At 45.7% G+C, this 27062-nt stretch overlaps 1 protein-coding gene and 1 non-coding gene across 2 annotated transcripts; both read left to right on the forward strand.

Moving 5' to 3' along the window:
* Positions 1-27062, forward strand: LOC138959715 (sodium-dependent noradrenaline transporter-like). The gene is made up of 14 exons (XM_070331309.1): positions 1-575; positions 2060-2294; positions 4305-4436; positions 7247-7583; positions 8006-8138; positions 8724-8858; positions 9376-9479; positions 11337-11461; positions 13151-13263; positions 21613-21744; positions 23233-23332; positions 24030-24130; positions 25496-25663; positions 26058-27062. The coding sequence occupies exons 1-14, from the start codon at positions 546-548 to the stop codon at positions 26223-26225; spliced, it is 2013 nt and encodes a 670-aa protein (XP_070187410.1). The 5' UTR covers positions 1-545; the 3' UTR covers positions 26226-27062.
* On the forward strand, positions 15185-15303 carry LOC138951140 (5S ribosomal RNA). Its single transcript, XR_011451008.1, has one exon. It is a non-coding gene; the product is annotated as a 5S ribosomal RNA (ribosomal RNA).

Consider the following 27062-nt stretch of genomic DNA (forward strand, 5'->3'; position numbering starts at 1 on the left):
TCTCTCAGCCCCAATCCTCATTGCAGTTACGTCAACACATTGCCGTTTTGCGGGGCGGCTGGACTTTGGACCCCTGCAGTTCGGGAAAAAAAGAATCCCATGAAGTCGAACAAGGGATACAGTCTGAGATCGAACGATATCAGTGGCGTTGCTAGTTCATTGGGGGGCCATCAAAAACGCGACTCTTTTGTTCAGGAAAATACAAACTTAGTCTTGAGCGCGCGCTGTGTAAACGCAGCATCAAGTTGGCTAGCAGACGACAACAGTAGCGGCGAGAGCAGCAGACGACAAAACCGTTCGCCAGGACAGCACGCTTCACTTTTTTGCTGATAAGATGTCATTGTGTATGTGTGTTATCTTCTGGTGTCGTCCGAACAAGTGTACATACTTCAGAGTCCTTTGAGACACCTAAGCAGTGAGCAATTAAGGATCGAAAGGTCGGCCGGACAAGTTCATTCATCGTTGTGGGTCGGTAAATCTGACCTAGGCCTGGGACTGCACACGCGTGTTCTGTGCTGCGCGAGACGAGAGAAACACAAGCTGACATGACATCGCAACATGATTCGGAGCAAACAGTGAGCCTGCGTTTCTCTTACACAGTTTTCTTATATGTTGACGTGTTTGAAGGGATCTTCCTTTGTCTAGATCAGAAGGGAACGTTCTATATGTATGTTCATCGGTGAAGTCGTCGACGATATTTTTCTGCCATGATAAAATGGTGTCGGGGAGGGAACTCGTCTGTTGCCTGATTTAACGTAGCAGTAGCTTCCCATGGCAGTTTTCATGGAGTGCATTGACCCATAGACCAAATAGGATAAAATGGTCTATGATTGACCGGAGGATTTCATACTTGAGATTGAGTCTCGTTGAGAGAGAGAGAGAAAGAGAGAGAGAGAGGGAGGGAGGGAGGGGGAGAGAGAGTTGTGGTGTGTGTGTGTGTGTATGTGTGTGCGTGTATGTGTGTGTGTGTGTGTGTGTGTGTGTTTACAGACAGCAATATAATATATATATACAGGGTGGTCCAAAAAATGTAGACAGTTTTGCGTGCCTGTCATTTCTGCTACAGGGCTCCCACCTATTCTTTTTCACCTGGAATGTCTCACACAAGCATGAAAGTTTAGTAAGGCACAGTTTTTTCTTCTTTGCAACATCATTTCTGGGCGTAGTTCAATAGTTCATCACATTCTCAATCCAAGCACCTCGTCTCTGGATTACGGCTGCGACACGGACATTGAAATTGTTGATAACTCTGTCCAAGGTCTCGAGTGGAATCCTCCTGATTTCACGAAGAATGTTCTCCTTTAGCGCTTGTATTGTCTGTGGATTGTTGTGGTAAACCCTTTCCTTCAAGTACCCCCAGAGGAAGAAATCTGGAGGAGAAAGATCTGGGGACGAGGTGCTTGGATTGAGAATGTGATGAACTATTGAACTACGCCCAGAAATGATGTTGCAAAGAAGAAAAAACTGTGCCTTACTAAACTTTCATGCTTGTGTGAGACATTCCAGGTGAAAAAGAATAGGTGGAAGCCCTGTAGCAGAAATGACAGGCACGCAAAACTGTCTACATTTTTTTGGACCACCCTGTATATATAAAGATGTTTAATGATAATGCTTTTGAAATTAATACAAAGCATGGCTTGCATGCTTCCTAATTTGACATTGGTATCGGTGTTTGTACACCTACCCTACCGTTATAACACTAACAAACATTTCGCTCCGCCAAAGGGTTTGTTTTGTGATGACATACAGTGTCAGCACTGAAACAGTGAAAGCTGACATTTCTGTCTACCTCCAACTGTCTCCCCTCACACACACACACACACACAGTGACACACTCACACACACACATACACTCAGATACATACGCATGCATCCATGAATGCACTGTATACCTCTGTCAACCTCCCCACAACCTCTAGCTTTTACACACACAGCACACATTCAAGCATTCACATGTCACACACACACAGTGACACACACACACACACACGTATATATCTCACTGAAATAATTTGACACTATATTCTATTACCGATAGATTTCTTATGTCTATTTCCAGCAAATGTTGGACTTGGCACGGCTTCAGGCTGGTGACGACAACACAGAGAGGACAGTGATTCCAATTGGCACAAACGAGGAGGAAAGAGAGGAAGAAAAAGAGGAAGAGGAGGAGGAGGAGGAAGAGAGGCAGAAATGGACTCACAGCTGCGAGTTTGTGCTCTCCCTTGTAGGCTACGCAGTGGGAGTGAGCAATCTTTGGAGGTTTCCCTACTTGTGTCTGAAAAATGGAGGAGGTCAGTACAGTTGTTAATAGTTGTTCAATGTAACAAGGATATATCATATATACATGGAGAAGATTGTATATGGGTCATTCTCACAATCTCAGAAATGGTGGTCCAAAGTGTTACATACAAAGTAAAAAATAAAGTGTCAAGAAATACAAAATAATTGTTTTTACTATGAAGTCTATTGTTTGCTATACATAATAATGCAAAAATTAGACAAAAAGAGTAATTGGTTGCTGAATAAGAGATGTTTTAAAGTGTTGTATTTACGTGATGAATGTTGTAACATGGAAACCAAATTCCAACTTTAAACCACCTAAGCCTTCAATCCTTTGTGCATTTTTTATCAGTTCTGCAGTATTTTTGTGTTCTACCCAACACATTCTAGTTATGAAAGGTAAGGACTTCAACTAATATTGGTAAAAAAATGACATTTGGAACAAAACTAAGGTGAATGTCGCAACACAGAAACGAAATGCTTGAACCACTTTCGGTTCCTGTGCGACAGACATGAATCTGCACTGTTTGGCCTTTCCTGCCGGCAAAACCCGTCTGACCCAAAATAACTACACAAAACACAATTCGTCAGAGTTTGCTGTATTTGTTGAAAGTTCCTGTTGCGTTCAGATTACCCATTTTAAGTACTTGATGAATGTCGAACATCGACGATCAGAGGATACGAAAACTTCTTGGCTGCTTTGTTCCGCTAAACTTCGCGCTTTGAGAGACTGTTTGCACTCGATATCCTTCCGACACTACATTGTCGCCATCCGCGGTGTGTAAGTTTGTGACAAAGCTTTGCAGGATCGACAATTTAGTAAAAACCATCTTCAGTCGTAACGTAGGTCAGGAAACGACGCCATGAGTTTCAGCAAATGATATGATTCTGGTGTTTTCTGTGAATATTTGGCTGTGATTCAAAGGACTATTTTCTTGTTCGAACTTCCTGTGCGCCAAAGAGCTAAAAATAGCCGTGATGTGGCAAAGTCATGGAGCACATTGCTGTCCGATGTTCGCGCGTCGAGTCCGGATACGATGCGTTACGACATTCATAATTTTTTGTTCGAAGCCCGTAACTTCAAATTCAGCGTGAGTTTTTGCAAAGATGTGTTGCTACGTCCAAGACTGAACTCCTGACTGTCGATTGCAGTAATTTGTTGGTGTTTGCATGGTTGCATTTAGCCATGAGACTGAACATATTGTTGATCACGAAAATCGTGTAACGCTTCGGCGATCCGGAAACGGCCGAACTTCGCAATTGAAAAGCACACAAAAACAACACCAACGTATAGAAACCATTTTTATTGACATAAAACAATGCTTTAATGTCTCAGGAATAGATTCAGATGAAAAAAGTCGTGGTAGAAATAATTTTAATTTACTTTTTCATGATTTCAAATGTGTCACCCCTACTCACTCTCACTGGACCACCATTTCTGAGAATGACCCATATAGATAGTCCCCTGAGGTTACCCTGCTTTCTCACTGGGGAAAGCAAGCTACCAAGCTACCATGGCAAGCTACCAAGCAGTACTGCGTTACCCGTTTCCCTTATTCCTACATGCCTGTATTCATGTTTCCAATTTCCTGAGACTTATTGTGCACATGTGAGCAAACAGGGGTGTTCCGACACCGAGGAGAGTCTGCACAAAGCTGACTGTGAGTGTGGGAAATTAATCCCTCGCCAAACGTTGGGATCGAACCCGCGCCGATAGCGAAAAACTGGGTTTGAAGCCAGCCCCACTACCAACTGAGCTATTCCCCAACCCAGCTATTTCCCTGCCTGTGTTATGGTTTATAGTAACATAAAAGCTTGAAAGATTCATAGGAACCTGATCGTGCAACATTCACCTATTCAGAAACATTTCAACGTCTGAAAAATTAACTATGACAGATAATTCTTGGATCTTATGCACATAACAGGCGTGCCACTGGTTGAGTGTAAGATCATGGGTCTATGATAAATTAAAACTGTGCTACATTATAACTAATTTTTTGTTTTAATCATTGTATTTTCAGGTGCTTTTCTCATTCCCTTTTTCTTCTTCCTGACACTGGCTGGCATCCCCCTGTTCTACATGGAGGTGTGTCTGGGCCAGTTTTCAGGAACCTCATCGCTCTTTGTCTGGAAGCTGTGCCCATTGTTCAGAGGTCAGCAATTTGTAGGTCTTTGCAGCCCTGAAAGTCCAACAAAAATGTACTAGCCAGAGAGCTAATTTTACTTACCAAACCAACTAAGAAAAAGAAGAAGATGAATGAATTCCATAAAAGCCACTAGTGGGTTTTTTAATACAAATTAATTTACAACAAAAATTCCAACTCACCACAGCAAGCAGTCAGGGTGTCACGTTTTAATGGTCAAATGAATGACCTAAAACGGTCAATTACTGCTAACTGACTAACCACACCACGATCCACTCTCGCAGTCACACACAAAAGTTAGAAACAACAAAAGTATAAGTTCTAGACGTCTGTTTATATACACTAACTCTCCACCTCCCTCTTCTCGTGAAGCCAAAAGTGTTTTTACGACCAAGTCGTAAAACAAAAATAACTGACAAAAGCCAGTTAAAGTTTATGAAATAATAAGGACACACTGAAACGTGTAAAGTTAGAAAACACTTAGCTGCATGCTCTGTAAAAAGTCTTAGCCTGTACAGGCGTTAACACTCCACATTGTCACAACTCAAAGTTCTTCATAAAGGGTTAGAAAGATGACAAGGTGGGGGGCGTTTACGCATGGGTGCACTCAACTCTCGGTGTAGCCATACAGGGTCCATTCGATGAAACGCAGTGGCGCAGTGGAGCATACAGGTGAGAGTCGCAGCAACACCAGCAACAGCCGTAGAACAGCAACCGTACAGCAACGAACAGCAAGAGTGTAGCCCGTCTCCAGCAAAAGTGTAGCACGTCTCCAGCAACCAGGTAGAAACTGGGTAGCAACAAGGTAGCAAACCTCCAGCAAGTCTCCAGCAACAAGCTGAAACAAGAGCAATTGGTGCAGTGACCATGCCAACAATCCCCCTTTTACCACCTTTAAACATATCTAACTTCCCCCTTCAGTGAGCATGTGTTACCTGCAAGAATAGACTTTTAATAACAACTCAAGACATTTTCTCCTCCTCTCCATATCTGCAAAAACCATATACAGATTACAATTTAGCGTTATAATGAGCAAGTTATACGCTATCATGGAGAAACAAAACAGTTTACATTTCACAGACATTGACCGGTCACCAGCGTAAAGTAACGGCTAATTACCTTAACAGCTTGTAAAACGTAGCTCTCCCAAGCAAACCGCTTGAATATTTGGCTCCCGCTCGTCAGCGAAAATCTGTAGCCAAATCCCTCCATCCTAAGCCTTCTGTGTATTGCACTAACACGTACTAGTAGCCCGTTGGTAGACCTAAACCAGTCTTGCAACGCGTTGTAATCCTCCAAATCTTAGTCAACGGAAACAAACCAGACCTCCGTCTGCTAAGCATGTAGCGAAAAGAAAAGAAAGACTGAAGGGGAAAGAGAGACCAAGTGATCCCCCTGACCAATCAGCAATCGCCTGTCCTACAACAAGTGATCTCCCTGACCAATCACTGGTCGCCTACCATAACCAGGTAACCCGTGCGCGAAAATCACCCCATTTTTCCCGCACGCTTTTCACGCCGGCAAATCCCACGTGCATTTCGTGACTTCAGCCAAAACCTTTCCGCAATGCGGCCGCCAGCACAGGCGCATTACATTGCAATTTGGGAAAGGCGCCCCACAAAGATTTCCTTTCCCACTCGTGTCACTGAAACCGTGACACAGGGTGGTGATTGTTGGCATGTTTCCAAATGGAAGGATGGTATTATCTCATATACAGTGGAACCCCCCTTTTAAGACCTCCAAAAATCTGAGAAAATCAGGTCTTAAAAAGGAGGGAGTCTTAAAATGGGGGTAACTTTGCACAGGTTATGAACAGAAAGTCTCAGAAAACACGGTCTTTAAGGTCCTTGTCTACATTTTTATACCGAAATCGCCATTTGACCATTAAAATGCAGAGTCTATTATCTACAAATATCAACAATACACCCCCTTTCGATCAGGAAAGATGAAGCCAGTGTAGCCGTTTAAAAATTCATTGTAGTATTCCAGCATAGTACTCATAGTAGGATATCCTTATTTGAAAAATGCCAAGCGCAAAACTCCTCTCAAATCCTGTGCATTTCGTGCATTTAAAAAAAAGCGTGGGCAGCGCTCCAGTGTCAAACTGTTGCTGCACTTGTTTGGGCGTGGCTATTATTTAAAGCATAGTGACATGAATTTGATTGGTCAGTATTTTTAGGCAAAGCACATGTTCTCAGCAAACAGAAAACAAAATATTGGAAGCGTGAGTCACGCTACCCAAAAATAAAATCTTTTTTTACATATATTTTTTTTTCTATAGCTTTTTTCCCCATGGTTCATTCATCCTTTGACATAATTTTGTATCAAAATCTAACCATAAGATTATCGAAAAAAAGCAAAAATGTGGACGACCACCTTTAAAAGGGAAGGTCAGTCTTAAAAGGGGGTTCCACTGTCAAAGCCTGGCCTGATCTGAGAGGGTACGTCAAACTGTTTACACACGAAGGAGTGTGCGTTTATGGAAGGGTACAAGCCTAGTTATATTTTGAGGTCATAAGTCTGAGCTTTGATCATACAGTGGAACCCCCCTTTTGAGACCTCATAAAATCTGAGAAAATCAGATCTTAAAAAGGAGGGAGTCTTAAAACGGGGGTAAAGTTACAGATGTTATGAACAGAAAATCTAAAACATCAAGGTCTTAAAAAGGATGAAATCTTGAATTGGGGTAAAGTTACAGATGTCAAGGGGTGTTCCTCTGTATCTGGTTTGGTTTTGCGGTTGGGCTTGCAGCATCCATCATTGTGCATTGTCATTTTAATTGACAAGGACTGTCTTGACATACTTTGTGAAATGTACAGGGTTGGGGTACTGTATGATCCTGGTGTCAGCCATGGCCTGTATCTACTACAACGCTGTCTTGTCTTGGATCCTCTACTACCTCTACTCGTCCTTCACCAAAGATCTGCCGTGGGGGAGGTGCGGCCACTGGTGGAACACGCCCACATGCATCGACCCCGTCTCTTCCTGTAATAGCTCCGCCTTCACGAGCAACGACTCTCTGTCACTGTGTTACCTTGGTGACGATGTTGGGAATGAAAGCTTGGTCAACTCTACTGTGTCGTGGAACAATGCGTCAGAAACTGTCCTTTCTGCGTATGAACTGGCTCCGAAGTCAGCGGCAGAAGAATTCTGGCAGTAAGTAATGGTTTGTATGAGCAGTTGTGTGTGTATGATATGTTTTTGTTTTTGTTAGTGATCTGTTTTTGTTTTTGTGTGTTTGATTTTGTTGAGCTTGACAAAAATAAGAGATTTTATTACTGGAATAATGCTGATACATGTAGTTCCGATTGCTTCCCAGTTGGGATGACAAGCACTGAGTTCACTTGCTTTTCAGGCTCATTATTTTAAGGCAAATTAAGCTTTCCCAATTGTGTGTGTTATCTAAGATCTTATTGCTGCCTTAATTCTTTGTAGTTACAGATAAAGCTTCCATATCAAGACATACCAGGATAATGTTGTGGTGAATGTCTAGATGCCTCCTTCCCCTTCTGTGTAAACAGTGCAATACATATGCAAGGAAATCATTGACATGTTCTGACTTGTGTGTGACCCATCAGGTACAATGTGTTGCGCAAGTCGTCAGGGCTGCACGAGCTGGGACCCATACAGACTCATAGCGCCCTCTGTCTGCTGGTGGCATGGATGCTTGTCTCCCTTTGTCTTGTCCGCGGCGTCAAATCGCTCGGCAAGGTTTGTCCCAGCTTCCACCTTTTTATGATAGTTATTTCCTTCATGATGCAGTGGCGTTACCTGGCAAGAAAGCTTGCTTCCTATTTATGCTGTGTGTGTGTGAGAGTGTGTGTGTGTGTGTGTGAGAGTGTGTGAGAGTGTGTATGTGTGTGTAGACAGTGTAGCTGTGACTGTGATGGGATTACACTTTTTACTCTCATATGTTACTGGTTGCAGGCAGAAAGAGTTTATGAAAGCTATGGTTGTTGCTGACGGTGTTGGTAGTTGCATTTTGTACGTGTGAGGCCTTGTTGCATTCATTTAGCAAGAAAACATGTGAAACCGCTGTTTCTCTGCCTGTGTTGTTTTTTGTTGATGTTATATTTGTTACATAACAACATTATTCCCATGTTGAAAGAACAGATTGTTGATGGTGGTATAAATGTGTGATAAACTTGTTGCCCTAAGTGTTGCAGATGATGATGCTAGCTTGTGCCAGAGAAGATATAGTTATCGATATGGGCTGAGCTGTTGCTGTACCTATTACCACGCAGCTTGTTTTTATGATGGTTGGTAAGTTTGATTGGTGATTATCATGTCTATCAGGTGGTGTATGTGACAGCGTTGCTACCATACCTGTTGCTGACCATATTTCTGGTGCGCGGTGCAATGCTTCCGGGAGCAGGTGATGGAATCCTCTTTTATCTCCGTCCAGATTTTTCCCGTCTCACAAACTTCACGGTAAGTGTGTTGCTGGGTTTTAATCTGTGACCAAATACTGTAGGATGAATTGTGTGAGTCTGCGTGAATGTATGTTTTGTGTCAGTGTCAGTGTGTCTATGTGTGAGTGTACTGCACTGCATGTGTATGACCACATGTTTACTTTGTGAAATTAAGTCTGCCTACACATTTGTAGCAGTGTTCTTGTATTTGACTGGCTCATAGGCACACAAAAAGAAGAAAAAAAAATGTGTTCGATGACAATGCCCCCAAAATAAGGGTTGATTTTGTTGTTGTTTTTTGTTTATTTAATTACCGGAAATCATGCGAGCTGTGTCCCCTGGATGTCAGAGAAGAGTAATTTTCTTTGTAGAGTCTGCAAAATGAAGTTGTCATTTTTGAATAAAAACTTTTTTTTTTAAAAGGGTCAAGAAAAGTTCTGGGGTTGGGAGAACAAAATAGGGTCGGATGGGGAATAAGAAAAATTGCATGGTGGTTGGTTGATTTTAACACTTAATACCAGTGTGGCTGTGTGTAGGTGTGGATCGAGGCGTGTCTACAGGTGTTCTACTCCCTGGGTCCAGCTTGGGGGGGACTGATCACCATGGCGTCATTCAACCAGTTCCACAACAACTGCTTCAGGTGAGTCACTGTGTGTAGGTGTGCTTCAGTTGAGTCAGTGTGTGTAGGTGTGGATCCAGGTGTGTCTACAGGTGTTCTACTCCCTGGACCCGGCTTGAGGGGGACTGATCACCATGGCGTTTTTCAACCATGCAGTTCCACAACAACTGCTTCAGGTGAGCCAGTGAAGCAGAACGGGTCTAAGTCGACCAAAAGTGGGTGCATATTCCCTTTAGGTGTACTTCCTGTAGGCGTTTTTACTGTATAAAGGGAATGCAGTTCCTGTAGGCGTTTTTACTGTATAAAGGGAATGCTGTTCCTGTAGGCATTTTTCCCAATGCCCATGCAGGAATGATGTGTATGTCATCACACATGCCCCATGATTGTTTACATCATGTCTGTGGTTTAAATTCTGCCTTCACTGCTCTAGCTAAAGTGTTTACATCATGTCTGTGGTTTAAATTCTGCATTCACTGCTCTAGCTAAAGTGTTTACATCATGTCTGTGGTTTAAATTCTGCATTCACTGCTCTAGCTAAAGTGTTTACATCATGTCTGTGGTTTACATTCTGCCTTCACTGCTCTAGCTAAAGTGTTTACATCATGTCTGTGGTTTAAAGTCTGCATTCACTGCTCTAGCTAAAGTGTTTACATCATGTCTGTGGTTTAAATTCTGCATTCACTGCTCTAGCTAAAGTGTTTACATCATGTCTGTGGTTTAAAGTCTGCCTTCACTGCTCTAGCTAAAGTGTTTACATCATGTCTGTGGTTTAAATTCTGCATTCACTGCTCTAGCTAAAGTGTTTACATCATGTCTGTGGTTTACATTCTGCCTTCACTGCTCTAGCTAAAGTGTTTACATCATGTCTGTGGTTTAAAGTCTGCATTCACTGCTCTAGCTAAAGTGTTTACATCATGTCTGTGGTTTAAATTCTGCATTCACTGCTCTAGCTAAAGTGTTTACATCATGTCTGTGGTTTAAAGTCTGCCTTCACTGCTCTAGCTAAAGTGTTTACATCATGTCTGTGGTTTAAATTCTGCATTCACTGCTCTAGCTAAAGTGTTTACATCATGTCTGTGGTTTAAATTCTGCATTCACTGCTCTAGCTAAAGTGTTTAAATCATGTCTGTGGTTTAAATTCTGCATTCACTGCTCTAGCTAAAGTGTTTACATCATGTCTGTGGTTTAAATTCTGCCTTCACTGCTCTAGCTAAAGTGTTTACATCATGTCTGTGGTTTAAATTCTGCATTCACTGCTCTAGCTAAAGTGTTTACATCATGTCTGTGGTTTAAATTCTGCATTCACTGCTCTAGCTAAAGTGTTTACATCATGTCTGTGGTTTACATTCTGCATTCACTGCTCTAGCTAAAGTGTTTACATCATGTCTGTGGTTTACATTCTGCATTCACTGCTCTAGCTAAAGTGTTTACATCATGTCTGTGGTTTACATTCTGCCTTCACTGCTCTAGCTAAAGTGTTTACATCATGTCTGTGGTTTAAAGTCTGCATTCACTGCTCTAGCTAAAGTGTTTACATCATGTCTGTGGTTTACATTCTGCATTCACTGCTCTAGCTAAAGTGTTTACATCATGTCTGTGGTTTACATTCTGCATTCACTGCTCTAGCTAAAGTGTTTACATCATGTCTGTGGTTTACATTCTGCCTTCACCGCTCTAGCTAAAGTGTTTACATCATGTCTGTGGTTTACATTCTGCCTTCACCGCTCTAGCTAAAGTGTTTACATCATGTCTGTGGTTTAAATTCTGTCTTCACTGCTCTAGCTAAAGTGTTTACTGCATGACTTTCATTATATCTGTTATATTTCACAACAATGTTTACTGCATGACTTTCATCATACTTGTTATATTTCACAACAGAGACGCAATTATCGGGTCTATGGCAGACGGGTTGACAAGTTTTTATGGCGGATTTGTCATCTTCAGTGTGGTTGGCTTCATGGCCAAAGAGGCCAACACAACAGTGGATAAAGTGGCCACACAAGGTAAACATTATTTCTCTTCAGACAGAATTATCTGACTGATCGGTTCAGATATCACCAACTTTTTAGATTTAACTTTGTACTGCAGTGGAACCCCCCTCCAAAAATGTGAGAAAATCGGGTTTTTCAATCAATCAATATGAGGCTTATATCGCGCGTATTCCGTGGGTACAGTTCTAAGCGCAGGAATTTATTTTTTTATTTTTTTAAATTTATTTTATGCAATTTTATATCGCGCACATATTCAAGGCGCAGGGATTTATTTATGCCGTGTGAAATGGAATTTTTTTACACAATACATCACGCATTCACATCGGCTAGCAGATCGCAGCCATTTCGGCGCATATCCTACTTTTCACGGCCTATTATTCCAAGTCACACGGGTATTTTGGTGGACATTTTTATCTATGCCTATACAATTTTGCCAGGAAAGACCCTTTTGTCAATCGTGGGATCTTTAACGTGCACACCCCAATGTAGTGTACACGAAGGGACCTCGGTTTTTCGTCTCATCCGAAAGACTAGCACTTGAACCCACCACCTAGGTTATAAGGAAAGGGGGGAGAAAATTGCTAACGCCCTGACCCAGGGTCGAACTCGCAACCTCACGCTTCCGAGTGCCAGTGCGTTACCACTCGGCCACCCAGTTTTTAACAGGAGGGAGTCTTAAAATGGGGGTAAATTTACAGGGTTAATAAACATGCAAAGAACGCAAAAAGCGAAGGTGTTAAAAGGAGGAATTTTTTAATTGAGGGGTCATGAATGGGGAGTTCCACTGTAGCAGGAATACCTTTCTCTGCCCACATCTCACACTGAGATACATCCAAATACCTTTCTCTGCCCACAGCTCACACTGAGATACATCCAAATACCTTTCTCAGCCCACAGCTCACACTGAGATACATCCAAATACCTTTCTCAGCCCACAGCTCACACTGAGATACATCCAAATACCTTTCTCTGCCCACAGCTCACACTGAGATACATCCAAATACCTTTCTCTGCCCACAGCTCACACTGAGATACATCCAAATACCTTTCTCTGCCCACAGCTCACACTGAGATACATCCAAATACCTTTCTCTGCCCACAGCTCACACTGAGATACATCCAAATACCTACCTGTGCTGATTTACACACGAAAATGTAAGGGGGAAAATCTCCTGCTCAGGTTTTACCAAATATTTATCCCCTAGACACACAAGTGTATAATGGAAAAAATGGAGAAACATTTTTTTTTAATATCTCTTGCTCAAATGCAACACAAATACCTTAACTCACTTACACCCGAAGATCACATATAGGAACAAAAACACACACACAATAAAACAATTTTTAAAAGAAAGAAAAAGTTCACCCCGACTAGATCGAGGTCAAACCCAAGATGCATCAATTAATCCAGAGTGCTGAATGTCCAATGGGAATAAAGTCCAGCAGATCACCAAGAGTTCTTAGGCTGCTCATAGAACTTGCAGAAGATTCACTGCATGGTCATATATGGCCCTTCGTGGTCGGCTGGGCGTTAAGCAAACAAACAAACAAACAAACTGCATGGTCATAAGATTGTTCAACATGATTTATTCCTATTGTTGAAAAAAAGTGGAATATAATGACTATGTGATGATGTTCAAAGCAGATATTCAATTGCAAAAAAGTGATTACTGATTTTCAAATAATGACATTTTGCGGCAGGTCCTGGGCTTGCACTAGTGGCGTATCCAGAAGCCATCTCCAAACTGCCTCTCCCTCCCCTGTGGGCCGTCATGTTCTTCACCATGCTGCTGGCGCTGGGTCTGGATAGCCAGGTAAGTTGTACCGTCAAACCTCGCTTTTAAGACCTAACAAAAATCTGCATGGTATGTTATTGTTATTGTATGTAATACTGTTATGACGAAACAAAACGTTGCATTAACTCATTCGGGGCGCGTCTCAATTGTCCCTCGTGTTCCCTCCCGGCGCACGATTTTTACCCATTTTAAAAAATAAATAAAAAATCAACAACACAAAATAACCTTACCTACCTTACATTTTTGCAAAGTTTGAAACTTGCTCTTTTAGAAAATATATGAAACATTTGAAAGAACATACCTTTTGTTGTCTTCACATCCAGTCAAACTACTTCTTTGAAGGAAAAAAAACAAAAACAATTTCTATGTCATGGGTTCATCATACACAATGTCATGATCGACACTTTCATTGTCCGAATCATCACCCAAATCATCGTCCATTGGCACAAACTCGTCACCAGAATCTAAAATATCATCTCCACTATCATCATCACTAAGGTCAAGATCAGAACCGTCCTGAATAACAAGTTCTAGCACTCTTTTCAAGTTAATACGTCTTGTAGCAGAACGATCCGCCATCTTGGAAAAGTCAAAACACGTGGGTCGCACACCGTCAAAAAAATTAAATTATTCCCAACAATTGAAGGGAAGGAACTGTTTACAGTGAATGGTTCCACTGTAGACAGGCAGAAGTTTATTGCGGGGGTTGTTTCCCTTGGTCAGCGGGGCTGTTCACACCGTTAAAAATTTGTGATATCCGTCAGATCGTAACTTCCAATGTGTCGGCAACGCAAAGCACAGCTGTCGGACTTCCAATTCCAACACAACGTGAATGAGTTAACTGTACTGCGAACCGGCATGGTTGGCCTAGTGGTAAGGCGTCCGCCCCGTGATCGGGAGGTCGTGGGTTCGAAACCAGGCCGGGTCATACCTAAGACTTTAAAATTGGCAGTCAATATAACACTTACCTCGACAGTACTATTCTTGCACATTATCTATTATAGGCCGAAAAAATTGGACAAAACGCTGCGTGGGTACAATTATCTCCCATAACCATGCGCCACCGTGGATCCCAAGCACTGTCCGAGTGCTTCCCCCTTACAGGATGTAGGTGGCGCGTCCTCTTTCTTTTTTCGCGCGTGTCAGTAGGCTGTGTTTCTGCTACGCTCCCGGATTATTTTGGACTAAGAGGCTTCTTTTCTGTGTGGACTATCACCTGTTGGATTATTGTGTGTTTTTCCACTTCTGGCTTGAGGCTACGTTGTGTTTCCTTCAACTTGTGCCTTCGTTGTTGTGTGGCGGACTCGGCGTGCCTCCCGTCCTACTTCGTGGTGACCGGTCGTCTGCTTCTCGTTTCGCCGCATTCACTTGAGTATTGACCTAAATTTTCTTGAATTTTGTTAATTCTCGGTCTTTAAGGGTACGTACAGGGCGAGGTAGGATGTCTCGTCCTGTTTTGGGCTCTGGTTCTACGGAACCAGAGTCTGCCGGGGGCAACCCTTCTCCGGGCGCCCAGCGTCATGTTTTGCGCACGGAGAAGGGGACCTTTCGGCGCTCCGACTCTCCCTCCCCAAACGCTTTGCGTTTGCGGCGAGGGAGGGCGGAGAAAGCCTGTTTGAGCAAGCTCAATGCGAGCTTGCTCAAACAGGCTGGGCTTGAGCCTGGGACTTCGGGCGGGGCTGCGCCGTCGAAGGTTCGGGGAAGGTCGAGGGGAAAGAAAAAGCTTCTTTCTCCTTCTCCTTCAGTGGAACAGGCTTCCCCCCCTTCGACGCCGTTGTCCGGCCCTCAGTCTCAGGCTTCAGCTCCTCCCGGTTTCAAGCCTGGGGGGAAGGTTTCCTTCTCCTCCCTGGCTCGAATCCGGGGGCAGGTCGATTCCCAACCCTCTTTGGGGGTTGGTGAATCCGATCTAGGGGCTACTGGAGAGACTCAGGTTTTGACAGCCAACGGCCATACCACGTTGAAAACACCGGTTCTCGTCCGATCACCGAAGTTAAGCAACGTCGGGCCCGGTTAGTACTTGGATGGGTGACCGCCTGGGAACACCGGGTGCAGTTGGCATTAAAATCTTCCTTTTCCGGTGCCTCTCCTGTGCCCTCCTCGGTTTCCACCGCTGTGGAAGCCAGGAGGGACACGGGTCCTCCTCTGAACTCCCTCGCTGGGTCGTCTGCTGCTGTTTCGACAGTAGTTTCGGCCTCCTGGGGGGGGGAGATCGGAGGAGATGACGGGGTCTCTGAATTCCCTCCCCGCTGGGGTTGGGATGCGAATTGACCCCGTTCAGGGCGGTCCTGTGGGGGCAGGGGTTTTCAGGCTTCGTGCCTACGACCACTGCTACTACGGTTCCCTCTGACGTCCGTGTGACTGGTGGCTGTCCCTCTTGAAACGCTCCGGCCGACTAGTTACTGGACGTGGAGGTGTTCGACAGAACGTGGTACTTCTGTCGAATGGTCAGGGCGACGGGAACATTGTTTCTGTTGCTCAGACCGACACCTCCGACCGGACCGTCTTGACCCCACGCCATTCCTTAGCGTCTGGTGTTCGGGTGACGGATGGTCCGGACCAAGGGTCCGGAACGTTCCAGGCTTACGGGTCGGGATCGAACCGGACCCACGGGTCCCGACTGGACTTGACCTCCGGGTTTGGTCCGGACGGGACCCATGGTACGGGACCGTACCTAGGTCCGGTGCGGGACAGTACCTCTGGCCCTTGCCGGACCCCCGGACCTACGGGTCCGGATGGTACGGTACCGGACCAGTGGTCCGGTCGGGACCGGACCACTCGACCACCTCTGTTGGTCCGGGTGGTCTGGCACCGAACCGGACCACCGGACCTACGGGTCCGGATGGTACGGTATGTCCACGTCCGGACCGAGCCACCCGAACACTTATGTGGGTACGGATGGTTCGGTACCAAACGGGACCTCCGGATGGTACGGGACCGGACCGAACCTACGGGTTCGGATGGTCCGGTACCGGACCACCCGACCACCTCTGTTGGTCCGGATGGTCTGTCACCGAACCGGACCATACCGGACCACCGGACCTACGGGTCCGGATGGTACGGTATGTCCACGTCCGGACCGAACCACCCGAACACTTCTGTGGGTACGGATGGTTCGGTGCCGTACGGGACCTCCGGATGGTACGGGACCGGACCGGACCACCGGACCGGAACACCGGACCACCCTACCGAATCGGTCCGGACCACCCGACCACCTCTGTTGGTCCGGATGGTCTGGCACCGAACCGGACCTACGGGTCCGGATGGTACGGTATGTCCACGTCCGGACCGAACCACCCCAACACTTCTGTGGGTACGGGTGGTTCGGTGCCGAACGGGACCTCCGGATGGTGCGGGACCGGACCGGACCTACGGGTCCGGATGGTCCGGTACTGGACCGGTGGCCCGGTCCGGACCGGACCACCCGACCACCTCTGTTGGTCCGGATGGTCTGGCACCGAACCGGACCATACCGGACCACCGGACTTACGGGTCCGGATGGTACGGTATGTCCACGTCCGGACCGAACCATCCGAACACTTCTGTGGGTACGGATGGTTCGGTGCCGAACGGGACCTCCGGATGGTACGGGACCGGACCGGACCATCGGACCGGACCGGAACACCGGACCACCCTACCGGACCAGATCGGACCACCCGACCACCTCTGTGGGTCCGGATGGTCTGGCACCGAACCGGACCTACGGGTCCGGATGGTACGGTATGTCCACGTCCGGACCGAACCACCCGAACACTTCTGTGGGTACGGATGGTTCGGTGCCGAACGGGACCTCCGGATGGTACCGGACCTACGGGTCCGGATGGTCCGGTGCCGGACCACCCGACCACCTCTGTTGGTCTGGATGGTCTGGCACCGAACCGGACCATACCGGACCTACGGGTCCGGATGGTACGGTATGTCCACGTCCGGACCTAACCACCCGAACACTTCTGTGGGTACGATGGTTCGGTGCCGAACGGGACCTCCGGATGGTACGGAACCGGACCGGACCACCGGACCGGAACACCGGACCACCCTACCGGACCGGACCGGACCATTTCTTTTCTGATCAGACCCGATGGGTTCCTGTTCAGTCTATAAATGGCGGGGGTTCGTTGGGTGGGCTGACCCAATAGTCCCAGGGTTGTTGTTTTTCTCCCCCTTCGGCTGCTGGAGACGTTTCGTCTTTGGGGAAGGGGTCTTCGCGGCCTCTTGCTTCTGTGGGCGTTTCTTCACAGCCTGCTTCATCGCTCTCGGCTCTTCCCCCTCAAGCTCCCTACACTCCTGCTTTTGAGGAGTTGTCGGGAAGTGAAGAGGAGAGTGAGTCGGAGGACGATAGGGAGGAGGATCAGGGTCGCCCTGAGGTTAACACTGATCCTCTACCCTTGCCGGTTTCTGATGGAACTTCCGAAGCTATGCTTCGTACTTTCCAACAGTACATGACAGACATCACGCGGCGTCTTGACGTCACGGATGCCTCTCTTAAGCGTCTGTCGTCTAGTGTTGACACACAGGACGTGGACCCGGGGTCTGAGGACGAGAGGCAGGAGGCTCGCCCTCGCACAGCTAGAAGGACGTTTGAACAGTTTCAGGACGTCCTTCCCTGAGACGCCCTCTCGTCCTTTGAGTCCGCTTCGGCCCGGGCGCGGGAGGCTCACGCCGCGTCTGCCGGCGGCTCGTTTTATGAACGATCCGGCCGCCGGCAATTCGCGTTCCACCCTAGTCTTAGTGCCACGGTGGAAGCGGCAGCACATCGCCTGAGGAGTACAGATTCACGTGCAAACGCGACCTGTGTTCCTCGGGAGGACGCGGGTTCAGTGCCATGCTTTCCTTCGGGAGGCGCACCTCCACTGTTTCCTCGTGTCCAATCTGTTTCGTCCCTCCCTTTTCCCTTTGACTCTCGAACTCTCCCTTTCCAGACTTCGAGTGTTTAGGGTGGGGCTGACGGTGATGTGTTCGTTGGGGAGGTGCCTTCGGTCAAGAAGGTGGAACTGAGCTCTGCTTCGTTCCACAATCTTGAGGCCACCGTTTCTTCCACAGTCGAGGCCCAATCACAGGCCTTGACATGGATGAGCACGCTGTCCACACTGTTGGACCCTCCCGATCGGGCAGAGTCCGATTCCACTCGGGTCCTTGACACGGTTCGAGTGGATCGGGCTTTGCATGCCGTGCGATCGTGCGTGACGTCTGCGGCAGAATTGGCCATTGGAACACGGGTCCACTTTATTGGCCCTGTTCCGTGATCATTTTCTGCTTACTTCTATAGTGCCTCCGGATATGAGGAAGAGTCTGAGGAACACGTTTCCTCAGCCTTCTTCCCTCTTTCATCCGGACACTGTTCGTTCTGTGGTGGAGTCCACACGCCAGAGGAACACTGATTCTCTGATGGTTGGCCTCGCTGCTTCGGCGACGGCGGCGGCGGGGAGTAAGAGAAGTGCTACAGTCACCTCCAGCTCCCAGCCTCAGAAGAAGAAGAAGAAGAAGCCAGTTTCACTGCCTCCTTCTTCCTCTTAGGCGCCTGTCGCGTTCCCAAGCAAGACGAAGGGTGCTCAGACAGGTAAGGGGAAGCAGCACCACCAGGGGGGGTGGTCGCAAGCCTGCGCCTGCCCTCCAGCAGAATTTTCAGTGAGTCCCGGCCCTACGTTGACGCCCCCTCAAGTTGCCCCTCTTTCGTCCGTCGGTTCCCTTTTTCGGGCCCGCGGCATGTGGGGCAGACTGGTCTCCAACCAGTTTTTCTTGAGGGTGGTGTGGTCGGGGTTTTCTCTACCGCTGTCGTCACAACTCCATTGTCCGCTCTACCCTTGACGTTCCCCCCTCCTCGAGACCCTGCCAGATGGCAGGCTCTTCAGGACGAGGTGAACTCGTTGATCGAGAAGAAGGCGGTCTACCCCCTTTCTCAGCCTTCTCCGGGGTTCTGCTCCCGCCTGTTCACCGTCCCCAAAAAGGGACGGCCGGTTCAGGCCGGTGTTGGACCTCTCCACCTTGAACTTGTACCTTCACAGGTGCAGGTTCAAGATGGAAACCCCTTCGTCGGTCCGGTTGGCCATCCGGCCAAACGATTGGGCCATGTCTGGGACCTCCAGGATGCTTACTTCCACATCCTGGTGGCCCCGGGGTACCGACATCTGCTCCGGTTCGTTTGGGAGGGCACAGTGTTCGAGTTTCGGGCCCTCCCATTCGGCCTGTCCTTGGCCCCTCTGATTTTCAACGGGGACAACAACACCACATGCTTAGCTTACCTTCGCCACCAGGGGGGCACCAATTCTCGGTCCCTCTCCCTGTTGGCGGAGGAGATTCTGCTCTGGTGCCAGACCAATCAGGTCCGGATGTCAGTCCAGTTCGTTCCGGGGAAACTGAACGCCCTGGCCGACATTCTCAGTCGGGGCGATCAGGTTCTCTTCACAGAATGGACCATCGCTCACAACGTTCTACAGCGTCTGTGTGCAAGGTGGGACCGTCCTCTGATCGATCTGTTCGCAACTCGATTCAGCGCTCGGCTTCCCAGGTACGTCAGCCCCTTTCGAGACATGAATGCGTTCCACTTGGACGCATTCACTCTCTTGTGGAGGCTCCTCGATGCTTACGCCTATCCCCCGACATCTCTGATTCCGAGGGTGCTGGCAAAATATCTGCAGGAACGACCAAGACTGATTTTGGTCGCGCCTTACTGGCCAACAGCTCCGTGGTTTCCAGATCTTCGCGGTCTCACCCACGTAGACCCTCTACCTCTGGATCTGGACGGGGGAGGTCTGCTCCAGCCTCGATCATGCCTCCCTCATCCACGTCCAGAGAGTCTGTGCTTGACCGCATGGCTCTTGTGCGCTCCAAACTGCTTGCACTAGGATTGCACAAGAGTTCAGTAGAGTTTTCCTTGAACGCTAAGAGGCGATCAACTAATCAGCTCTACGACTTACTCTGGAGAGCTTGGGCCACCTTCGCCTTGTCCAAGGGGATAAAGCCGCTTTATCCCTCAACACAGGACTTGGCCAACTTCCTGGTGGAAGTGTATCAAAAGAAGTGTCTTTCTTCTAAGACTCTTCTTGGATACAGATCTGCCATCGCTTCCACGATTGCGGCCGCTACTGGTCGCAGACCTGAACACTTGATCAGGTCCTCCCTCATCGCTAATGTCCTTTCGGGTATTAGCAATGCAGCGGTGTCTAAACCTCGGGTTTCATTTCCCAAGGGGGATGTCTTTCTGGTCCTCAAACTCCTGCGTAGCAATGAGTTTGAACCCCTGGCAGGCATCAGTATCAAGTTGCTGATTTTTAAGACTAATTGTTCCTCATCGCTTTAGCCACTTGCCGTAGACTCAGTGGTATTCAAGCTTTGAGTGGCCTGGACTTTGACATTGAGTTCACCACACAGCAGTGGTTGCCAGCATGGTCACGTCAGTCTAAGGTATGTTTCTTGGGTATATTTTCTTTTACGGTAGTACTGTTCGAAAATTGCCTGGGTATCTTAATCCTTGGATTTAAGTGATTTTGATTAAGGAGTTTAATACTCTACATATCACCCTCACACCACTCTGGTATTCTGTGCAAGAATAGTACTGTCGAGGTAAGTGTTATATTGACTGTAAGGCTTCTTTTTAAGCCTACTGTCTATATGATACTTACCGAGACAGTACTATTAGAGTTTCCCTCCCGCCTCCCCTCTTGATATGTTATGGGCTTTTTGAGGGTCTGCAGCTCATAAAGAAAGAGGACGCGCCACCTACATCCTGTAAGGGGGAAGCACTCGGACAGTGCTTGGGATCCACGGTGGCGCATGGTTATGGGAGATAATTGTACCCACGCAGCGTTTTGTCCAATTTTTTCGGCCTATAATAGATAATGTGCAAGAATAGTACTGTCTCGGTAAGTATCATATAGACAGTAGGCTTAAAAAGAAGCCTTACAATCTAGTGGCTGCTCCGCCTGGCGTCTGGCATTATGGGGTTAGTGCTAGGACTGGTTGGTCCGGTGTCAGAATAATGTGACTGGGTGAGACATGAAGCCTGTGCTGCGACTACTGTCTTGTGTGTGGCGCACGTGATATGTCAAAGCAGCACCGCCCTGATATGGCCCTTCGTGGCCGGCTGGGCGTTAAGCAAACAAACAAACAAACAAACAAACTGTACTGCGACCCAGCAGTCTTTTGAGTGGACAGACAGACAAACACTTATGATACATGACTAATAAGATATACTTAACTTATGTTAAGTTATTCCTAACAATAGCAAAACTAGAGCTAAGGGTGTCATTTATTGATACAGATCATAAACTCATCTGAGAAATTGTTAGTTTGATTCTGAAATTTGGAACATTGGCAGTGTATCTGTTTTGCGATTACAGCTAATGGAGACTTTGTGTGTTTCCCTGTTTTCAGTTCGGGATGTTTGAGACAGTAGTCAGTGGTCTGGTGGATGCTTTTCCCAAGCAACTCAACAAGAAAAGAGCGTACCTGACCTTTGGGCTCTCCCTCATCAGCTACCTGGTTTCTCTGCCAGTAGCAACCCGGGTGAGTGACAGATTACACTGATAGACGCATCCCCCCTCCCCTCTCCCTCCCCTCCCCCCTTGCAAGTGACTGGCCAATGATGTCACTTTTTCTACAGGTGTACAAGAACCACCTGTTGATTATTTGTCGTCTCCAATCCATTTTCTGTTTACATTTAGTCAAGTTTTGACTAAATGTTTTAACATAGACGGGGATTCGAGACGAGGGTCTGTGTGTGGGTGTATGTATGTATGTGCAGGGTTCGTACAGGTCATGGAAAACCTGGAAAGTCATGGAATTTGATTTTTAATTTTCCAGGCCTGGAAAGTCATGGAATTTCAATTCAAGTCATGGAATTTAACAAAAATAAGAAAGAAAAAAAAATTAACCTTTAGCACACCAGCGGCAATTTTTGTTGCCCAGCCATTCCCTGATTTGCGTCGCCAGCACAAGGCTTGTTCGTATGACCAACTTCTCGTTCGTATTTGCATACGAGAATAACGGTATTTTTAACGGCACTTGAGCCAAAGCGAGGCTCACTTACTTCCGGTATCTCGTCGTGTCGTCTGCGCTGCATTTGATTCGGTTTCGTCTAAGTTTTCTGCTTTTGTTTTTGCATCGATAAAGTACTTTAGCGCTTCGACAAGCAAGATGGAGGATGATGAGTTTGAAACTTTCTTTCGAGTTGTTTCTTGACAACAAAAAGTATGCGGAATTGGAACGAATTACCGAGGAAGATCTTCGCAATGAACTGTGTATCGCGGTGAAAAAAATGACAGTTCGTCAAGTCACAGTTACGGTTACGAAACGGAATTTACGAAAGTGCAGATGGATACAAACAGTGGCTGGTCCAGTTTAGTGAAACGACAGGACCAGCAAACATTATCGATAATCTGATTGCGTAGCAAATGCTTGACTTGCTTCTCGAAGAGACACTGACATATTGGTCAAGCAATCTTAGACTCGGTCTGGACTTCGGAAGCTTAAAACTTGGTTAATTATTTTGCTCATTAAAGTTGTCATTAAAAACGATTTTTCACTTACAGATTAAAAAATCACCGTCGCGATATTTCCTTCGTGGTTGAAAACGACCTTAAACACCAAGTAAAGAAATTAAAAAATCAATGTATTTCTCATCTTCTCCTGAACTAAAAAATATATAGATATGTTATGTTTACTTGAAAAACACACTCAGAATTAAAGAAAATAGGTTGAGTATAATGTGCATGCGCACATGCTTCGCAGAGACGAGTGTGACCCGTCTCGATCTTCGAGTATGGTTAGCCGAGACTATCAGAACTGATGACTGGTTTTGGAGTTGATCTTTTAGTTTGATGCCTACAGATTGGCCAAATGTTTTTATATCGCTTTACGCGACTTGTTTCTTGTTGCAATTCTTACCTTATTTGATTTTTTAATTAGTGCGTCCTGCGTCTTTTATTTTTCCCCTATTATTGTTTATCTTGTGAGAGTGTGCAAGGATTTGACCAAGGGTGTTGTGTGTTGCAGGGTGGCATTTACGTGTTCCAGTTGTTGGACTGGTATGTTGCAGCATTCTGTGTGGTCCTGACGTCATTGCTTGAATGCATCATCATTGGCTGGATTTACGGTATGACATCTAGCACAGTAACGCGTAACAGGGGTCACTTCCTGCTGTGACAGGGGGATGCGGTCATCTCCCTTCACAGCATGCTCTGCAGAGTAGTCTGCCGGCAAAGAGCGCTAGCTATTTATAGTAGTTTGATGTTTCTTCTACATCGCCGGCTAGACACCTGTCAATTGTAGAGTTGTGCATGTGATGGGGTCTGGCTGCTGCTGTCTCCTTGTATGCTCTTGGGAACCTTTACTTACTCATGGCAGTTTCTGTAGGGCTCATAAATTATCCCTACAATTCTCGATGGAAGTGTTGATTTTGGTTGTCAAGTGTAGCGTTTCATTTACACGGTTCTCAGCATGTGTATACCTTTTGTTATGCCTTGTTTTCAAGAAGGTTGAGTAGCTAGGCTGCCTAGATGTTTGTTTGGAAGAAGATGATGAAACAGAGTGTAAAGACAGTAAAGATTGTGAAGAGACTATTATATCAAGACTTTTCCCGTAATTAGAGGCCAAAAGTGCTAGTTAAGACACTTTTGACTCATTACTTAAAGAATATAAGATTTCAATAATATAAGACAGATATACTCTAACATGAATTTAAACCTGTTAGCTATAATTTTTATGGAATGTTTTTGTGCTTATCACTTATTTTCCCGTTTTCATTTTCATTTTCTCTTTCTGATTCAATTTGATTTGTGTTTTACGTACAGGTGTCGAGAGGTTCAGTGACGATATAGAGCTGATGCTGGGAAGACGACCTGGCATATTCATGAAGCTTTGCTGGTGTATCATCACTCCTTTTCTCATGCTGGTAAGACGACCCGACATATTCATGAAGCTTTGCTGGTGTACGTATCATCACTCCTTTTCTCATGCTGGTAAGACGACCCGACATATTCATGAAGCTTTGCTGGTGTATCATCACTCCTTTTCTCATGCTGGTAAGACGACCCGGCATATTCATGAAGCTTTGCTGGTGTATCATCACTCCTTTTCTCATGCTGGTAAGACGACCCTACATATTCATGAAGCTTTGCTGGTGTACGTATCACTCCTTTTCTCATGCTGGTAAGACGACCCGGCATATTCATGAAGCTTTGCTGGTGTACCATCACTCCTTTTCTCATGCTGGTGCGTGTGGTTGAATGGCATTGCTTTTGAAAGATCAACAGGATTAAATTAAGAAGTTAATGGAAGTAGGAACAGTTCAAACGCTGTAAATTTGGTTAAAATGGACTGGCACCAGAATAAACTGTCACACAAATACAGCAAGTTATGTGTAACATATAATTCTATACAGACACAGTGCCACGCATACATTCTGAAGCGAACACACACTTTAAGGGTACGCTCAAAGAGCATATGCAATACAGTGGGAACCCCATTTTAAGACACCCAAATTTAAGACTCCCCTCACCCCTTTTGAGACCCCAATTTTTCAGATTTTGTGTTGATAACCTGTGCAAACTGACCCCAATTTTTCAGATTTTGTGTTGATAACCTGTGCAAATGACCCCAATTTTTCAGATTTTGTGTTGATAACCTGTGCAAACTGACCCCAATTTTTCAGATTTTGTGTTGATAACCTGTGCAAACTGACCCCAATTTTTCAGATTTTGTGTTGATAACCTGTGCAAACTGACCCCAATTTTTCAGATTTTGTGTTGATAACCTGTGCAAACTGACCCCAATTTTTCAGATTTTGTGTTGATAACCTGTGCAAACTGACCCTAATTTTTCAGATTTTGTGTTCATAACCTGTGCAAACTGACCCCAATTTTTCAGATTTTGTGTTGATAACCTGTGCAAACTGACCCCAATTTTCAGATTTTGTGTTCATAACCTGTGCAAACTGACCCCAATTTTTCAGATTTTGTGTTGATAACCTGTGCAAACTGACCCCAATTTTTCAGATTTTGTGTTGATAACCTGTGCAAACTGACCCCAATTTTTCAGATTTTGTGTTGATAACCTGTGCAAACTGACCTCAATTTTTCAGATTTTGTGTTGATAACCTGTGCAAACTGACCCCAATTTTAAGACTCCCTCCTTTTTAAGAGCTGATTTTCTCAGATTGTTGAAGGTCTTAAAATGGGGGTTCCACTGCACTGTATGTAGTTGTCAATGATCTTTATTGATACTTGAGATCAAACCTCGTCTTTTCTCTTCTTACCAGATGGCGTTCATCTTTACCTGCGTGACGTACACGCTGCCAGTGTACGATGGCTACGTGTATCCACCCGAAGCCAACCTCATCGGATTTGTTATCTCAGTCATTCCCCTTATTCCCATTCCTATCTTCATGGTCAAGGAGCTACTGAGCCATAAAGGATCATTCACGCATGTGAGTACCTGTGGGGGGAGGGGGGGGTTACTGACTGGACTTTAATTAGTGCCCGACTGGCAAGTGAAAGACGTGAACTTCAAACATGCAGTACTTTTGATGATTCTGCATTTAACAGTCCAAAAACTGAAGTTTAAGTTGATGCAGGTTATTTTGTTTTTACAATGATAAGAAAATGGAGTGATATCTTGAGTGGCATGACTGATGCGAACGAATTTTGCATCCATTGCTGTTTGGAGAAATGTTATGTCCATAAACTCTGCTGTGGCGATTAATTGTTTCAAGGATCAGTATAATGCTATCATGCCCTTTTTCTTGAAGCATATTAACTCTGCTTTGGCAGTAAGCGGTTTCAAGGACCAGTGTATGTAATGTCATGTCCTTTCACTTTAAGCGCCTCCGGAAATCCTTGCAGCCAGATCCTACATGGGGCCCATCGCTGAAAGTGTACAGACCCATGTACGCCCGACGACTCCCACACAAGAGAAACCCTTTCTCTCCTCTGTCCATCTTTAAACGACAACCACACAGGACTGACGTCTCAGTGCCGTCAACTGTATGACGTCTTTGTTGACATGTGTTTGTTAGTGAGTCGATTGAAAAAATGCATATGTTGGATAGCGTTGAAAAAGTGCATATGTTGGATATCCTTCTGTGTGCTAGTGTGTATGTGGAATCTGTTTAGACATGCTGCAAGTCTAGATTGTATTTGTTTGTTAGTATGGAGGTTGTTTTGTTTTTTGTTGTCTAATTTGAAGATGTCTTCCTATTGTGTTAATTTTTTTTATATTAAAATTGTGAATGGGCTTTGAAAGGAACTTGACTTCAGTTTAAAAGTATTATTATCCCATGACTGTGTGGGCAAAGCAAGGGTGGAAAGAAAATGAACTTGTTTTGCTGGGATTTTGATTGCGCATGAAGGTTGTGAACTATATATATATTATAGCAACTGCTGTGTTAGACTTGCTCTAAATACATCCCTCTAGCTTTCTACCAGGCTGCGGGCGTAAACAAAAAAACAAATGACAAATTCTCTTTAAAGTCCTAATAACATGGTGTTGGCTGTGGTGTGAGTTGAATAACTGTTGACGTCACAGAAGCTCTAGTCTCACTTTATGTGTCTTCTTTAAAGTCCTAATAACATGGTGTTGGCTGTGGTGTGAGTTGAATAACTGTTGACGTCACAGAAGCTCTAGTCTCACTTTATGTGTCTTCTTTAAAGTCCTAATATCTTGGTGTTGGCTGTGGTCTGAGGTGAATAACTGTTGACGTCACAGAAGCTCTAGTCTCACTTTATGTGTCTTCTTTAAAGTCCTAATAACATGGTGTTGGCTGTGGTCTGAGGTGAATAACTGTTGACGTCACAGAAGCTCTAGTCTCACTTTATGTGTCTTCTTTA

Source organism: Littorina saxatilis, linkage group LG1 (assembly GCF_037325665.1).
Source record: "Littorina saxatilis isolate snail1 linkage group LG1, US_GU_Lsax_2.0, whole genome shotgun sequence".
NCBI lineage: Eukaryota > Metazoa > Mollusca > Gastropoda > Littorinimorpha > Littorinidae > Littorina > Littorina saxatilis.

What these genes read in the sequence shown, in the direction of transcription:
- LOC138959715 (XM_070331309.1), top strand. Translation starts at nt 546, where the DNA reads ATGACATCGCAACATGATTCGGAGCAAACA. An exon ending in AACATGATTCGGAGCAAACA is followed by an intron (nt 576 to 2,059) that starts GTGAGCCTGCGT and finishes GTCTATTTCCAG; the next exon opens with CAAATGTTGGACTTGGCACG. An exon ending in CCCGTCTCACAAACTTCACG is followed by an intron (nt 8,859 to 9,375) that starts GTAAGTGTGTTG and finishes GGCTGTGTGTAG; the next exon opens with GTGTGGATCGAGGCGTGTCT.